This window comes from Arvicola amphibius, chromosome 5 (assembly GCF_903992535.2).
Source record: "Arvicola amphibius chromosome 5, mArvAmp1.2, whole genome shotgun sequence".
Classification (NCBI taxonomy): domain Eukaryota; kingdom Metazoa; phylum Chordata; class Mammalia; order Rodentia; family Cricetidae; genus Arvicola; species Arvicola amphibius.
This window is the reverse complement of record NC_052051.1, coordinates 71,354,898-71,372,748: the sequence shown is the minus strand read 5'-3', so window position 1 is coordinate 71,372,748 and position 17,851 is coordinate 71,354,898. Positions and strand designations below refer to the sequence as shown.

Genomic DNA, 17,851 nt, shown 5'->3' with positions numbered 1-17,851 from the left:
AGCTTTCTTTTTCCCTGTGTCTGCATTAAGATGAGTCTCTTGTAGAATTTTTTTTTACTTCAGTGCTGAAATTGAAACTGCATAACACTGCCCCCTCTCCACAGACAAGGTTTCCTTGTGTAGCCCCAGCTGTCCTGAACTCTCTGGAGACCAGGCTGACCTTGAACTCAGAGAGATTCACCTACCTCTGCCTCCAGAGTGCTGGGATCAAAGGTGTGCACCACCACCGCCTGGCAGGGCCTAACACCTTCTAAGCTTGTGCTCTGTACCTCTGCACTGCATTCTTGAGCCCCTGTTCTTTACCTGGTCTGTCCTTTCATCAGATTATTTGGCTTAGAGATATTTAATTTATTTATATGTCATTTAAATAATGTTCACTCTTTTTTGCTTTCTTAATTATGTTTAACTTCTTTGTTTTTTCTTTTTTCCTTTTTAGAGATCACAATATAGATTAAAATAAGCATTTTTGATTTATTGAAGGCTAATAGAATTTAATATTTACCACTTCCTGGGCATTGAAAGAGCTTTAGTTCTGATCATCTCCCTCCCCCTTTTATGGGAGGGTATTTGGGCTCCAGTTCAGGTCCCTATATATGTTAGTTCATACTGAGCCCCTTAGTGTTGATTTGTGATTTTAATCTTTAGACTATTTCTTATGTCTCAGCACTCTTTGCCTGCTCTTTAGTCAGTTCTTGTTTTTATGAAGCTTAGTTCTTTTGAGTGACTGCACAGCACTATTTGGATCTTGGGGTAATAATTTTTCTTCTAGAGATTTCCTTCTGCTTTTTCTGCAGACCATAGGGGGTTGATCACATTAACCTGGTCTAGGGTTGATAAAGTTGGAAAAACTGTGCTTTTTGTCCATGAGGACTGGTTTGTTTCCAGTTCACTTTTTCTCGGGAGTTGGCTTTCTGTAACCTAGCAAAACCATGTTTATTCATTTGAACAGGGCCTTTTCTATTTCGTGGACTCTGGATGCCCCCCCTTTTCTTTTTTAATCTATCAGTCCTATAATATTGCCTAAAGCTGGGCTCATCTCTTTGGCCACTTGTTTTAGAATTGATAATTGCTTAAAATCAAGGTAATTTTAGATGCCTAATTGACCTCTTGTGTTTTTATTTGATTATTTTCTGTTTTTCCTTTTTTTGGAATTCACCTTGAACTCTCACTCCAGGAGATAACAAACATGTGCACCACCTCCGGCTACTTTGTGGGGGTATTTGGTTGGTGGGTCCCCTTTCCATTTTACTTTGTGCTAGTGTTTTTCCCTGTTAAGAGGAAACTGAGGACTTTATTCAGTGTTTAAAATTAATTTTCAATTCATTGCCCTATATTTTGTCAGTATATGTTGGACAGAATTTACTTGCTATAAGATTGTTTCCTGAGTTGGCAGCTGATCTACTAGATTGAAGTCTCATTGTGCACACACAGTTCTGATTCTGGTGTGCTTTTGCAGAAGGAGCATGTGAGGAAGACCTGGATGCTGTGGAAGCTCAGATTGGCTGCAAGCTCCCTGATGATTATCGCTGTTCATACCGGATTCACAATGGGCAGAAGTTAGTGGTTCCAGGGTAAGATGTTTGATGTTTGAGTAATTCTTAGACATGGACATTACATGTCTTGTTCACAGTTTTCTTTAGTTACCTTATATATAAGAAAATGTGTGTTTATATATTATGAATGTATGTATTGTCGAGAGGGGGAGTTCCCTCTTCTTTATAGCAACCCATAAGATAATATAGGTTAAATTAAATTTTACCAGAATAAATGTGTCTCATAGAAGCATTATACCTGACAACACACATTTATGACTAAAGTGAGATCTGGTGGGGTGGGAGCTGTGGGACACAGAGAGAGACGTGTGTGTATTGAGTATAGCTAACTAACCTGCTGAGAACACTTGGTGTGCTTATTACCCTGTTACAAGTTAGGCAAAATGTTCTAGGAACTACAAGTTAGGCAAAATGTTCTAGGAACTTGATGCAAGTTCTCTCTACTATAGTTGAGTATCCCCCTGGCATTCTCCAAGGGCATCCTCCTGATAACACAGAGTACTACTCAGAAATGAAATAGCAGGGATGGGGCATAAACAGGCCAGTTTAGGGGGCTGGAGAGATGGCTCAGTGGTTAAGGGTGAATATTGCTCTTGCACAGGTCCCCAGTTCATGGCACCCACATTGGACAACTCACAATGGTCAGTAACTCCAACTCCAGGGACTCCCAATGACTCTGGCACCTACTCTCTCTCTCGCCTGTCCTACAGCATGAACCACCACACTAGGTTCCTTAAAGGCAGTAAAGTTATAATTCTTCTAAAATGACTGATGTTTAAGTACTTTAGACATTTAATTTTTAAATCTAAATAAGAATATTCTGATTTAAAGAATGAATTTGAGCCAGGCAGTGGTGATGCACGCCTTTAATCCCAGCACTCAGGAAGCAGAGGCAGGCAGATCTCTGAGTCTGAGGCCAGCCTGGTCTGCAGTGGTTTTTTTTTTTTTTTTTTTTTTCCACTCTTGGGGGCCCGCCACCCAGCTCCCAAATAAATACAGAGGCTTATTCTTTCTTATAAATGTCTGGGCTTAGCTTGGATAATTTCTAGCCAGCTTTTCTTTTTGCCTCTGGATTTTTATCTTCCTCTACATCTGTATGTCTTTCCTTACTTCTTTCCCCATAGCTTGTGTGTCTGGGTGCATGGCCCCTGGTATTTTCCTTGCTCCTCAATCCTTTCTTCCCAGATTTCACCTCCTATTTATTTTTCTGCCTGACAACCCTGCCTCTCCTTTCTCTTGTCTCTCTGTTAGCCATTCAGCTCTTTATTAGACCAATCAGGTGTTTTTAGACAAAGTAACACAGCGTCACAGAGTTAAACAAATGCGACAAAAGAATGCAACACATCTTCACATCATTAAACATTCCACAGCATAAACAAATGCAACATATCTTAAAATAGTATTCTACAATATACAGTGTGAGTTCTAGGATAGGACTACACACAGAGAAACCCTGTCTCAAAAAAAAAAAGAAAAAAGAAAAAAAATAGTGAATTTGTGAAGCTGAACATGTTGAATGGGGAATGTGAGTCAAATAATCCAAGCTCACTCTGAACAGAGTGTGGTAAGTACCAGGCTGGCCAAGGATGCATAGGAAGAACCAAAACAAAACAAAACTTTTCAGTGTGAAATTACTCTCCGAGAAGATGAAACTCAAACCCCAGGGCCCAGTGTGTTTCTGTTGCTCTGCTGTTGACAGCTTTGTGTCTGTGTTCTCTTCAGGTTGCTCGGAAGTATGGCGCTGTCAAATCACTACCGCTCTGAAGATTTACTAGATGTTGATACTGCTGCCGGAGGATTTCAGCAGAGACAAGGACTGAAATACTGTCTCCCTTTAACCTTTTGCATCCACACGGGCTTGAGTCAGTACATAGCTGTGGAAGCTGCAGAGGGCCGAAATAAAAATGAAGTGTTCTACCAATGTCCAGTAAGTGGGAAGTGTGCTTGATTATGGCTTTAACGTGTTCTGACAATAAATGTATGTATTGGCTACATTCAGGGACATAAAATAAGCTGGAGCATTATACATTTTATTATATTTGATATATATTATATATATTATATTTATATATCATTATATATTATATATTATATCATCATGTGATATAGATAACCAAAAGGAAGGTTTGCCATTGGGCCACTAGTGCAGACTGTGACATGTTCAGATGGAAAGCTGTGATTCCCGTTAAGGAACTTATTATCAGAGTCCTTGATTGTAATATGTAAAATTATCTTTTGAGCATCCTAGAATTGTTCAGGTCTCTTGACTCTGAATCGAAAGCCCTTTCTTCTAGGATAATAAGCAATCTATTTTATCACTTCTGCCTGCTAATTATGTTCTTGAAGGATAGTTTCCTAACTTGTCTTAATAGTAATAGCGCTCTATGTTTTCATTTTGAGAGGTGCCGCCAAACATTTTATAGAGTAAGTCCAAGCTAGAAATGATAATAGTAGGAACTGACAGGTGTTGTTAAAATTCCTTCTCAAGGAGAGACATGAGTACTCTCTACCCCTCCTCCTCAGGTCCCAATGACAAACCTGAGACATGAGCCCACCAAAGTTCACTCTGGGGAACCAGTGACTATATTTCATAGTGAGGGACTACTTATAGGCATTGTGGGTACCCCTCCATGAACTGGCTGCACCTCAAAAGCTTTACCCAGCAGGTATGGGGACTTCCCCATAGCTGTAAAGATGGACTCTATACCACATATTAGGGAACAGCTGGAGACTCGGGTAAGAACCTTGTGCCCTCCTGGGCTCTTCTGTGGAGATGGGGTCTAAACAACCAAAACAGCTGGGATGATCTTTTGCGTGTGTGATGGGAGTGTAGCTGACCTCTCCAAAGTGGTAATTGCTTGGCCTGGAAGACAGTTAACTCACAACAACTAGGATTATCTGAGTATTGATTAGAACAATGAATTTCTTTTTATCTATTTTGCTTGTTCCCAGAGGTCTAGGTAAGGAACAAGAATAAATGTATTTGTATCAGTTTTCCTTTTACCCCCCATGTAGGACCAAGTGGCTCGGAATCCTGCTGCTATTGACATGTTTATCATAGGTAAGAGAAACAAAAAAGTCTCTTTTCCCTTCTTTCTATTGGTTAAATAAGGAAATGAATTGGTAAAACTGAGTTACTTGAGCAGCTAGCAACTTTATACTTGCACCCTAGTACTTCCTGGGTTATAAAGTTCTATGTCTGTGTTTTCTCATTGGGACAGCCCTTGTGTTTTCTTTACATTGTTTACAAAAAAAAAAAAAAGGTGGGATGGCTCAGAGGTTGCGAGCACTGGCTGTTCTAGAGGTCCTGAGTTCTGTTCCCAGTGACCACATGTGGCTCACAACCATCTGTAATGAGATCTGGTGCCCTGTTCTGGCGTGCAGGCGAACATGCAAGCAGAACACTGTGTACATAATAAATAAATAAAATCTAAAAAAAAATAAGAGAGAGGCTTCCTGAATTAGCATTACCTGCAAAACCTTGCAGCTCTTAAAATTAAAAAAAAAAAGGCATATCCTATACAGTCTTAAGTTGTTAATTTTCTTTAGATAAGTGATATAGGTTCTGTATTACCTTACTGTTGCTGGGATAGGATACCTTGACAGAGAGCAACTTGGGGAGGAAAGGGTTTGTTCCAGCTTACAGGTCACAGTCTGTCACTGATGGAAGCTAGCGCTAGGGCAGGAACTCATGGCAGGAACTGAAGCAGAGGCCGTGGATGGTGCCGCTTGCCATCTGGCTCACTCACAGCCCCGTGTTTAGCTAGTTTCTTATGTAGCCACAGCCGTCTGCCTGGGAAATGGAGCTGTGCACATGGGCCAGGCCCCCTTACATCAGTAATCCAGAGATGTCCTCACAGGCGAGTCTGATCTGGGCAGTCCCTCAGTGCTAACCCTAGGCCAGTGGTTCTCAGCCTTCCTAATACTGCGACCATTTAATACAGTTCCTTATGTTGTGATCCCCAACCATAGAGTTATTTCATTATTACTTCATAGCTGTAATTTGCTACCGTCATGAATCATAATGTAAATATCTGCTATGCAGGACATCGGATATGCGACCCCTGTGAAATGGTCCTTTGAACTCAAAGGGGCCACGACCCACAGGTTGAGAACTGCTGCTCTAGGCTGTGTCAGGTTGATAGTTTCAGCTAACCAGGATTAATTCCTATAACATATCCATGGGCTTTCCACAGAGCGTAGTAGTATATAATTGGAGGTAAAATTATTTAAAGTGATTATATTTTTTTCTTATTTGCTGCTAATAAACAAGTCACAGTAGAGACCCGAGAAGCATTCTTCTTCAAGATGAATGTAAATTACAGCTTCACAAACTCTTTGGCACTTGTTTGCCTTGGCTGGGAAGATATTTCTTAATAATTTTGGGGATCTCTTTATGTGTAGGTGCAGCTTACCTTTTGCTGTTCATGCCATCTGTCCTGCTGAGACTCTGCTCACCAGCAGAAGCTTCCTACATACTGACTTTTTTTAAGGGGGTTTCTGACATGGACATCTTTCTGTGCATTCGTAATATAGAAGATGCTAAGGGCTAGCTCAGTGGTAGACTATGTGCCTGGTATGTGCAAGGCCCAGCTTCACTCCCCAGCTCTAAGTAAATAAATAAACTTTGGTATTTAATTTATCTTCTAATTGAAACCTAAAACAGAAAGCAAAAGTCTTTTTTTTTTTCCATACTGTGACATGGTCCGGGTTTGTGATATGCTTCACATTATCTAAAGTGGTCTCACTTTTATCCAAGTTATACCAGTTTTTAAATTTAGGCCTTAGCTTTCAACTTATTCTGACACCAATGGCCTCCTGTTTCTAAGCTAAGCATCATCAGGATGCTTGTGTTCATTATCGTCATTGACATCTTGGTAGAGCATATTTTCAGAGATGACCATCACAGCTCTAGCCCAGCTGCAATTAATCAGTTTGTGAGTTAAAGGCCTCCTGGCCAATAAGGAGAGTTACTGTTAGGTTCTGAGTTTCTTTCATTCTCATGATTGTTTGCTTTAAAACAGAATACACAACTATTGCAACAAATATGAAGTCTGGTAATTAAAAAACATAATTAGTGGTATAAATTGAGCATCTGCTACTCAATAAAGAACTGGGTTAATTGAAACCAGATTACAAAAAAAATCAGTCAACGACATTAAATACTGTAGATTGCTAGGCATTTAGCTGTCCTAACCAAAAAAAAAAAATGATAAAGTTTGATCATGTTGTATTACCTAGAATGTTTATACTTTATTCATATAAATACTTGCTATGAATCCTTTTAATATAACATGGACCGATAATATGGATGTGTTAATGTAATGTAAACGTTTTCCGCTTTGAGTTAGTCACCGAGAATATGGAGGACCACTATGCAACTGCATCTGTAGTAGTGAGCATCTTGACCACTTTGTTATTGACCTGATGCTGAGAATTCTACAAAGTCATATCTCTGGAAGATGTCTAGACTGAGCCTGGCTTGTGCCAGTATTTTGAGTGTATATCAGAATGTGTTTAAGATGAACCCTGATCATTGAGAAGAGGTGCCTGATAACCTTTTCTTAATGTTTTCTTCCTAGATGTAATTTCCTTTGTTCTGGTGTGCTTTAAAAATTAGTAGACAAATAGTTTTTATCACTGTACCAAAAAATAATTATTTTGAGTGTGTGTGTGTGTGTGTGTGTGTGTAAATAGGTGGAAATAGCTGTAGAATTTCCTGACAGTTGTGCAGAGACTAGGGATAGTGATGGTGGAGACACAAAGGACATACTGTAGATAGAGTTGAGAACAAAAGGGCTGGAGAGAGAGATCATTTGTTTAAGAGTACTTAGTGTGCAAGTATAAGAATCTGAGTTCAAGTCCCAGAACCCATGTAAAAGCTGAGTGTGCCTATGCCTGTGATCCTAGCATTTTATGGGGCAGAGACAGGAGGATTGCTGGACCTTGCTGGCTGGATACCAGTTTAGCTCTAGGTTCAATGAAAGGCTCTGTCTCACAGGAATAGGTGGAGAGTGATGGAGCAGGGGTGTGATGTGTAGTACAGGCACATTCAGACGCACTTACTTGGCATGCACCACACTCACAGTAAATAAGAATTAGGAAGACAAATTGGACTAATAGAGTACCAGTAGAATAATACCTATAAACATTTCTAGCTCTGATATTGTACCTTAAATATAGTGAAATTATAGTTGGTTTCCTCTGTAAATTTTTCCCATTTGCTCATTCCCCCCTTTTTGGTTTATAGGTGCTACTTTTACTGACTGGTTTACATCCTATGTCAACAATGTTGTATCAGGTGGTTTTCCCATCATCAGAGACCAGATTTTCAGGTATTTTAATTGGGCTTTTGGGATTGAAATGACTATAAAACAGAAAAGGCTAACTATTACAGATCAACAGGAGTTGAGGTTTCTCTGAAAGGAAAGATCAAAAGGAAAAACTAAATGTGATTTAGTAGCATGACAGTAGCTACATGATTTCTCTTTGCAAAATAAGAAAGTTAGCCAATTAATAGATTTATTATGAATAGCAAGTAAACAACTTACTCTTGGCAAACATTTATTTTCTCTAACTGGAACATTCAGATGTTAGCAGTTAGTGTTAGAGGTGGTAACATGTGATACTAGTTCATAGTAGCCTTGGCAGAAGCAGTAGTTTAAGTGTATGCCATGGGCTTTTCCATTAGAGGCAGGAATTACTAATTATGCATAGAGGCTGAAGATCCTTACATTCTTATGTATTTTCGTCTCCCATTTAATAAGCATGGTCAGGTTAAGAAGACTCCCAAAACTTTTATAGCATTGAAAACCAGGAGAAGCCCTTGTTAGTTTCTAAGCTGATCACTGATCCATGGTTTGAGTCACTGACCACAGATCTTTGATTACCATCTGTACTGAACCAAAGTTACCAAGGTTTTACAGTATTATGAAATTCAAGTTCTACAGGATTGTGTCAATATGACTTAAATTTGTAAAGTATAAGGAAAGTATTGTACATTATCTTTAAACTGTTTAAGAATTGAAGCTAGTTGATTTAAACATGTTTAATTTCCTTCCTTGCTAGATATATTCATGACCCAGAATGTGTAGCAACAACTGGAGATATTACAGTTTCAGTGTCCACATCGTTTCTGCCAGAGCTCAGCTCTGTCCACCCACCACACTATTTCTTCACATACCGGATCAGGTGAGGATTTTAAATGGGACTGTTGTAGAAAACATCCAAGAGTCGACCTATTTATTTTGGTTTATTTTGGCTTAGGATTTCAGTTCATGGCCACTTGGTTCTGTCATTTCTGGGTCAGAGTGTGATGAGGCAGAGTATCATAGAAGGGTTGAATAGTGTCACAGTGCAAAGCTGTTCACTTCATAATAGCCAGGAAACAGAAAACAAACGAACAAAAAACAAAACAAGCAAATCTTCAAAACGTGAGCCCTTGGAATCATTTTATATCTGAACCATAAGACTCACCTTTCAGTTGAAGTGCAAATGTCTTTTGGCAGTTTTGTATTTGCCCCATTTAGAGATGGTCTATAAAATGAGTCTTTTTTTTCCTTGGTGGGGTGGTTTGGTGGTGGTGGTGTTCTGTTTTATGGTCCTATGGATTAAACCAAGAGCCCTGTATATGATCGGCAAGTACTCTATCACTGAACTGCAATTCCCAGCCATAAAGTACATTTAAGAGTATTTATTCTTAAAATTGTATTTATTTTTTAGTGTATTGTGTTTATTTGCATATGTGTGGGTTCATGTGTATGCAGAACCCTATGGTTGGTATCAGGAGTTTCCTCTGTCATGATTGACCTTTGTTTTTGAAGCATGTCTTGCTGTTAGCCTAGAGCTTGTCAATATAACTAGACTAGTTATCTTGTTTGGGGATCCTGTCTGTCTCTTGTGCATTGGGATTATAGGCGGGCAACTACACCTACCCAGTTTTTAAGTAAGTTCTAGGACTCCAAACACCAGTCCTTATGTTTGTGTCCACTGAGCCATCTCCCTAGTTCTAAAGTACACTTAAATTTTTTAACTTATTGTGTATGCACGTGTGGATAGTTTCCAGAGGTCAGCTTGTGGGAGGTGGTTTTTTGCTATCCTGTGACCCTGGGGATTCTACTTAGGTTGTTAGGCTTGGCAGGAAACACCTTTATCCATGAAACCATTTTGCCGTCCTGCTAAAGCACATTTTGAAAAATAGTTTTTTTTTTTTTTTTAATTTATTTTTTTTTTATTTTTTTTATTTTTTTTTATATTTAAAAATTTCCATCTCCTTCCCTCCTCCTCCCCCCTCCCTCCCTTGAAAAATAGTTTTCTGCTGAATTTGCAGAAAATTTAGTCAATTTTAAACAATATAGTATTCACAAAGGAGTTTGATAAATTACGTTTTTTTTGTGTGTGTGTCCTGAATATAAATTACTGTTACAGTTGCTGTGGGAACTGAACTACTAAGTTGTAGTTGTCAAAACTCTATTTTAGATTTATAATGTAATCTAGAAGTTATCACATTGCCAAACAGAAAACCATGCGTATAAAGTTTCATGTGGCCTGTCTATATTCAGTTTTAAGGTGCAATAAATATTTATGGAGTATTTCATGTGTGTCATACATAATATTAAATGCTTGATTTGATTAAATACAAAAAACAAATGCTTTAAATTCCCTGTACTTAGAAATATTCTGTGCTTAAGCAGAAAGATAACCCATTGTAGTTTAGATGTTTGTTTAAAATAGAAACACCTTCCTGCACTGCATTTGGTATTGCAGGGTATTCAACATGAAAATTAGAGGCACAGATTCCTAGAGAAAGAGGAAATGATAGTATCTAGAAATAGAAGTTGAAGTATAATCCCAGTAACTGGAGCCATTGTACTTTGAACTTTTTAGAAGCTAATGGAAAAAAAAAAAGAATTGTGTTGCATAGATTTGTATGAGTGAATGTCTGAGTTCTTCAGAAGTTTTTCATAACACTGTTTCTAGAAAGTGTCTGCCCAATGGATTTTTATTTGAGCAGCCAAAGATGATTGCTACCAGTGTTTGCATGTATTTTTGTGGCCCTTCTATTGTTGGTTGTTACTGAAAAATACTTAAATAAATTAAGTGAAAGCATTTCCATGGGGAGAATTAGCCTAGTTAAAGCAAAGTCTTTGAGAACTTATGGCTAACTAACATGGACTTTGGGTTAGATTTGTTAATTTCCCTTGAAAATCTTTTATAGCATTAACTCAAATGCTATAGTATTCTTTTCTTTTTTTAAAAAAAAAAAAAAAAGTAAAACAAATGCATCTATGCTCTGCTCTTTTCTCCAGGATTGAAATGTCAAGGGAGGCACTTCCCGAAAAGGCCTGTCAGCTGGACAGTCGCTACTGGAGGATAACAAATGCTAAAGGTGATGTAGAGGAAGTTCAAGGACCTGGAGTAGTTGGTAAGTAACCCAAGTGTACATTTCTCTGTCAATTGCTTCACAGAAAGTTTAGACTGTGTACCCATATATGTATTCTGCGGGGGTCATTAGCCTATCATTTTAGTCCCTGAAATTTCAACTTTACTAAAACCATAGCAAATTCAATTATACAGGGATTGGTTTTGCTTTCCATGGATCACCTAGCATTCTTTGATTGTTATTCTTGTGGTCTTTGTTTTTTGGGTTTTTTTTAATGTTATTTTTACGTTCTGTGCGTTAGGTGGTACAGTACAGTAAAATAAATTTTATATCAATATTCTTTATATAACTTGGAGGTGAATGATGAAGTTAATAGCACAGATTTAATTTTCCTTTGATGCTGCTCTTCCAGAAGCCCCATGTTCAGTTCCTAGCACGCACATTAGGTGGTTAGCAACCACCTGTAGTTCCAGCTCCAGGGATCCAATGCCTTCTGGTCTCTGTGAGCAATTACACTTATATGCACATATGCACACACATATACATAAACACATAATTCAAATACACAGTTTTATTATTTTTATTTATGAACTTATTTTTGGAGACAGGGTTTTACTGTAGCTCTGGGTGGCCCAGAACTCTATTGAGCAGACTGGACTTGAACTCAGAGATCTACCTACATCTACCTTCTGAGTGCTGGGATTAAAGGTGTGTGCCACCACAGCTGGCTGAAATATAAAATAAAATCTTAAAAAGAGAGAATTTAGTGTTAAGGGATTATATTACAGCTTTAATTCTTTTTTGCCATTTGTTGGTGTGAAGACCCTCCTTAGTAACTGACATTTATCCAGACTGAACAGAACATTTAGAAATGCACCTTGGAACGTGTGTGTGTGTGTGTGTGTGTGTGTGTGTTGTTTTCGAGACAGGGTTTCTCTGTAGCTTTGGAGCCTGTTCCAGAACTAGCTCTTGTAGACCAGGCTGGTCTCGAACTCACAGAGATCCGCCTGCCTCTACCTCCCGAGTGCTGGGATTAAAGGCGCGCGCCACCACCGCCCGACTTCAACTGTAACACTTTTCTATTATTTGTATTTTAAAGATTATGTCAACTTTGAAGAAAATGTGTGCCTTTGAAGTTTTGTTTTACTCGATATTCCCCACCTTGTAGAAAATTTGAAAAATAAAAAAATGTTAAGGGCGGGTGACATGGCTCTGCAGACAAAGGCGATTTCCTCCAAACCTGATGACCTGAGTTCCATCTCTGGGACTCACAATTGAAAGGAAACAATTCGCACAAGTTGTCTTCTGCCCTTCACATGCAAAAAAGTCCTCAGCCAAAAAAAAAAAAAAAATCTGATTAAAATGTAAATCAAGAGGAATTAAACCCTTGTGATCTCATCACTGCCAGTACTTTGTTGTATATCCTTTTAGAGTTTCTTTTCCTAATTGTGCAGTTAAACTACTTATACAACATCTTAGAACATATTTACTTTAAGGAAGAAGTGCTTTTTATACTTAGGCTTATTGTTACTGTTTTCTCTGCAGGCGAATTTCCAATTATTAGCCCAGGTCGGATATATGAATACACAAGCTGCACCACATTTTCTACAACATCCGGCTATATGGAAGGGTATTATACCTTCCATTTTCTCTACTTTAAGGACAAGGTCTTTAATGTTGCCATCCCCCGATTCCACATGTCATGCCCAACATTCAGGGTGTCTATAGCCCGACTGGTAAGTTAAATTTCTTTTCTAGTGCTGGATTACATGACTTTGTATTCTAAGGACCATCTTTGTTTAGGTAGATGAGTAGTTCATAAATAATGTCCCGTTCCCCCTCCCCCCCCCAAAAAAAGAAGTGGACATTTTGAGGAAGTATCTTAGGGTTGTATTAATATATGAAGGGAGATAGCCAATAAGTTTATTTTAGCTTCTCCTTACTTTTCAGCCGAGAAACTATTATTACTTGTTTCACAGGCTAAGCTTTTCCACTGTTGTCAACAACAGCTATGTTGGCCTGTGTGTATCAGGTAATGTGAAAAGACCAAAGGAGACCAATTAATACTGACTTTTGTGGTTAAGAATTGGAAAACAAGGGCTGGAGAGATGGCTCAGAGGTTAAGAGCATTGCCTGCTCTTCCAAAGGTCCTGAGTTCAATTCCCAGCAACCACATGGTGGCTCAGCCATCTGTAATGGGGTCTGGTGCCCTCTTCTGGCCTACAGGCATACATACAGACAGAATATTGTATACATACATAATAAATAAATAAATAAATAAATAAATAAATAAATAAATATAAAAAAGAATTGGAAAACAATTTCCTACAGTATTTTTGCTAAGATTCCCAATTTAATAAAATAAACTAGTGTTCTATAGAGATCTTCACAGAGAATTTATTGGGTAGAAATATACTTTTAGCAGTCCCCTGTGATTATTTTTCAAGTCAGCCAGGCATATTTTATAAATCTTTTCTTAAGATTACTTTGTGATAGGTACGGCAGTAACCCTAACTTACGGACTGTAAAATAATACGCAAAGTGTGTGAAGTCCTGTGTGACAGTTTGGGAATAGTATATTCAGAGTCCACCTGAGTTGTTGACACTGGGTGCTTAGAAATGCTGTCCTAGCTCCTGGAATGGGTGAGTTTGAGATAGTCCTAGAACCTTACTAAAAGAGGATCCATTCTCTTAGTATAAAGGACTTGTACTGGTCCAGATTTATAAGTGAACCTTTAACTTTCTTCCCAATGGGAGAATGCTAGAAACATGTTCCCAGTACTTGCTACTCTCTGTGATGGTCAGGTGGAGGGGATGAGAAGGAGGGCTTGAGATAGGGTCTCATTACTGGCCTCAAACTCACTGCTTTTTTGCCTCAGCCTCCCAAGTGCTAGATGTGTGCCACCATGCCTACACCAGACCAGACTTCCAGTTTTGGTTAGCCCAGAATCTATATGAACTTGATACCATCTTATCCTTAAATGGTTGATATTCATCAGTGAAGCTGTCTGGGACTGGAATTTGCTTTGTGGGGAAATTACAAAACAGGGACTTAATTTCTGTAATATGTATATTTTCTATTTCTTGTTTCAGTTTAGCTAATTTGTGCCTTTCAAGGAATTTAGTCATTTCACCTAAATGTTGAATTTATTAGCATAAGGTTATTCACAATATTCCCTAGATATCCTTTCAATGGCTACACGATCTGTAATCAAATATATCCTTTTATTCTTAATATTGGTGATTTACATCCTTTTTTATCACATCTTTTCTATTGATCATTCAAAAAGGAACAGCTTTAATTTTGATGGATTTTCTGTACTGTTTACTTTTTTCTATCTCAGTGATTGGTGCAGCTTGTCTTTATTTTACCTACTTTGGGTTTAATTCACTTTTATTGCAGCTTTTAAAGGTAGAAGTTTAGATAACTGGTTGTAGGCTTTCCCTGTCTCTAGGCATTGTTTTAGCTGTATTGCACAGATTTTGATGTTAGTTTTGGTCAATATTTAGTTCAAAATATTCTCAGATTTCCCTTGTTACTTTGACTTATGACTGCATAGAAATATGTTAATTTTCAAGTATTTGGAAATTTTTCAGTTGTCTTTTGCTTGTTGATTTCTAATATTACTGTGATTAGAGAACTTACTGTGTATTGCCAATATTTTTTAATGTTTTACGGCCCAAAATTATGTGAAGAATTTCTCTGTCTTGGCAAATGATCTTTGTGTATTTGGAATGAATATGTATAATCTGCCGTGTAAGAATTTATTCTATAAATGACAGGCCAAGCTGATTGATTGATTGATTGATTGACAGTTTGTCAAGTCATCTGTATATTGCTCTCTTTCATGTTTGTTGCTTCAGCTATTGAGGAGATTATTGTTGAAATATTCAGTTAATGTTATGGCTTCGTCCATTTCTTGCTTCATTCTCGTCAGATTGCCTCATGCATTTTGAAGTTATAGAACTGTGTGCCAGTGCTTAGGATTGTTGTCTGTTTATGGGAGTAATTCTGCAGTTACCATCTATAGTAGCACTCCTGTCCTAGAGTAAGAGCATTGAGGTATGTTTGGACAGGCAGTCAAAATGGGTCAGCTTGATCCTTTTGTTTCTTGTTTTTAATATTATTTCAGTGAATGTAAAGGTATGGGTTTTACTTAAGGACAGGGGTTCTCGAGCCTTTGCGTCTCATCACCTCCTTAGATGTATAAACATCATTGACGACTCCTAAGAACTTGGATGTCTCAGTATTTACCACATTAGAAATTAGAAGAGAGCGTTTATAATAGTATCAGTTTCTTTTAAAATTACAGTAAATAAACCCTTTTACATGTTCAACCCTCTCAATTGTATTTATTTAGAGTTTTAGTTTCTGCTTAACTACAAGAAAATGTAGTTGCCCTGCTTCACAGAAAATGTTTTTCTCAAAGATGAACAGTCAATAGAAATGAGAATTGTGACTTAAACTAAAAAAGATAGTAGGGTTGTGTTTTTTGACCTTATTTCTGTTTTCTTCCTTGATGTGGAAGTTGAATTGTGTTTTGCCTTTTTTGTCCTCTACCAGTCTGATTAGTCATTAGGGTTCATAATCTCTTTTCCTTTATACTTGCCACTGTAAATACACTTTGCATAGTTCAATGACAATGGGGTATTTATTGGACCTGAGGGCACTATGGATGTTCCTTGTGTCCATTCTTCTCTGCTCCTCTCTTATGTGCTGTTTGTATAGTACACTTTCATCCGAGTATTTCTCTCTATAATCACATTTGATTTCTTTAACAGTTCTTGTTTTCTTCATTAATTTAATAATTATACTACCTGATGATTATGTTTTAAAATAGCCTTCCCTATTCCTCCTTTTGTATTTCCTACAGAATTTTGAAATCATCATTCCGTAGATTTAAAAAATAATGAAATGCCATATTTCTTTGTGTATATTTTCTGATTGTTACTGTTGTGTTATAATAAATCCTAAATGACACAGTTCTTTCTCCTACATTTTTCATTTGTTTGTTCATGTGTCTGAATACTGTAGTAAACAATACAACCAAAACCCCTGTCTTGGATTTTATATTCTAATTGGAAGAAAAAAAGCTAACATGTGCTCTTGTGTCAAGTAACAAGTGTGGTGCAGAAAATTGGGCTAAAAAGAGTACCCTGTCGGGTTCTAGTATAAGATGTGTCAGGAAAGGCCTTAGTGACAGGGAAGTGGGGATATAAAAGGAGTGAAGAGAACAAGTCGATTTGACTATTCAGCCAAAGAAGTGCTGGCTGTGAAGGTTCTTAGGCAACTGTGGGCTTAGTGTGTTTGACACAAGGAGGCTTGAGTGCAGAGAACAAGGGAGATAGCAGTTAGAAACAAGATTAGAGTAGCCAATCTAGGCTACATGAGAGCCTATCTTTAAAAAAGGGGGGGCCATGTAGTGCTAATGATATTAATGCCATAAAAGTCATGGTGGAAGGATTTTTACTGACATTATATGCTAAGTTTCTCAGTATTCAGATTACCAGCTGAGCTCTGGTTGTTCAAATTCTAGCCAGTATAACAACAATTGAGTCTTCTGGTGTGTATAAGAGAAGCCAAGTTAAAGCCACGGCTTGATTAGGGGTGCCTGCTTGAGCAGAGTGACATTCCCAGGACATTTGACACTGCGTGTCTATCATCACAGGAGTCTGTCCCAGGGCCTCCAAGTCTCCCTTTTCCTGCAGCATTGACTGATCTTAGGACTGCGCTTGTCTTGGGAATCAGAAGTGACACTGGCTGAGTCTGAGTTAGAAAAGGGCAATGCCTTGAGTTTAGTTCTTTCTCCCGGAGCACGTGCCTTTGGTGTCATGAGACCTAGTGTGAGAAGTCCAGTTCCTATGAAGCCGCCATGTTGGAGAAGGCATGTAGAGACCCAGCTCCGCGATGGAAGGAGGTGCACCCTCTTCAGGCTCCAGCTCTTTGGATCATCCCAGTCCAGGTACCAGACTAATGAGGGAAGAAGTCCTTGAGGTGAAGCTTGGTTCTAGTCACCATTCAACTGTAGCATCATGAGAGACTTGAAGCCAGAAGTGTTCCATTGAGTGCTTCTCAGATACCCAACCACAGGAACTAGGCAATAAAGAGTGACTGCTGCTGTAATAAGCAACTGAAAAAATAAAAATATTTCTTTTCAAAAGTGCTGCTGATCTTTAAGATGATGTGTCTTTGGAACATAATAAAAATATTTTAAGAACAGTGCATAAAAATTAGCAGTAGAGGTCATATCTGATTAATATTTTCACATCTTTTTTCTGTTAACAGATTTATAAAGAATAAACACATTACTATGAGTTCTTTAAAACTTTATTATGGGTTATTAGGAATAGTATACTTACCTCCATGTATGAATTACTGGCTACTATGTGAAGAATAGGTGCTGTCTTAATGTATTTACCATTCAAGCCATATTGAATATTATTTAACATGCGGTACAATATACAGTCTAGAATCTTGCATTATGAGATTGTATATTTCAGGTTTGTAAAGACTTGTGCCCAGCATGTCTAGTTATCTGTATTCTAGGCTATAGAATTATAAGAAACGGTAGATATTCTTCTCATCAAAAGATTTTTCTTTTTTAAGGAAATGGGTCCTGATGAGTATGAAGAGATGGAAGAGGAAGCTGAGGAGGAGGAAGAAAATGACTCAGCAGAGATGGACGAATCAGATGAATCGGATGAGGATGAGAATGAGTCAGATGAGGTTCAAGGGGAGGAGAGACGGAGGAGGGTCTTTGACGTTCCCATCCGCAGACGCCGCTGCTCGCGTCTTTTTTAGCTGCTGTGGAAGGAAATGCTGGGATGACTATTCTGTTAAATAGATTTGTCAATAATGTAAATAATTGTGCTCAGCGTATAGCAGAACTAGCATGAAATTCTGTACCAGACCTAG

The 17,851-nt window shown here is 38.1% G+C and overlaps 1 protein-coding gene across 4 annotated transcripts in view; it reads left to right on the top strand.

Moving 5' to 3' along the window:
* Fbxo3 (F-box protein 3) overlaps positions 1–17,851 on the top strand; it is a 29,164-nt gene extending 11,313 nt beyond the window's left edge. The window contains exons 4-12 of one of the 4 annotated variants that reach the window (XR_005285385.1): positions 1,457–1,571; positions 3,276–3,480; positions 4,569–4,614; positions 7,804–7,888; positions 8,622–8,744; positions 10,862–10,977; positions 12,481–12,671; positions 16,605–16,898; positions 17,543–17,679. Coding sequence is in view for 3 of the 4 variants with exons in the window: in XM_038329843.1 (XP_038185771.1) it covers positions 1,457–1,571; positions 3,276–3,480; positions 4,569–4,614; positions 7,804–7,888; positions 8,622–8,744; positions 10,862–10,977; positions 12,481–12,671; positions 17,543–17,737 (1,076 nt within the window). In the remaining variant the exon portion in view is untranslated. Of the gene's footprint in view, positions 1–1,456; positions 1,572–3,275; positions 3,481–4,568; positions 4,615–7,803; positions 7,889–8,621; positions 8,745–10,861; positions 10,978–12,480; positions 12,672–13,814; positions 15,932–16,604; positions 16,899–17,542 lie in introns of those variants that run through there. The other 3 variants (XM_038329843.1, XM_038329845.1, XM_038329844.2) reach the window with 3 other exon arrangements.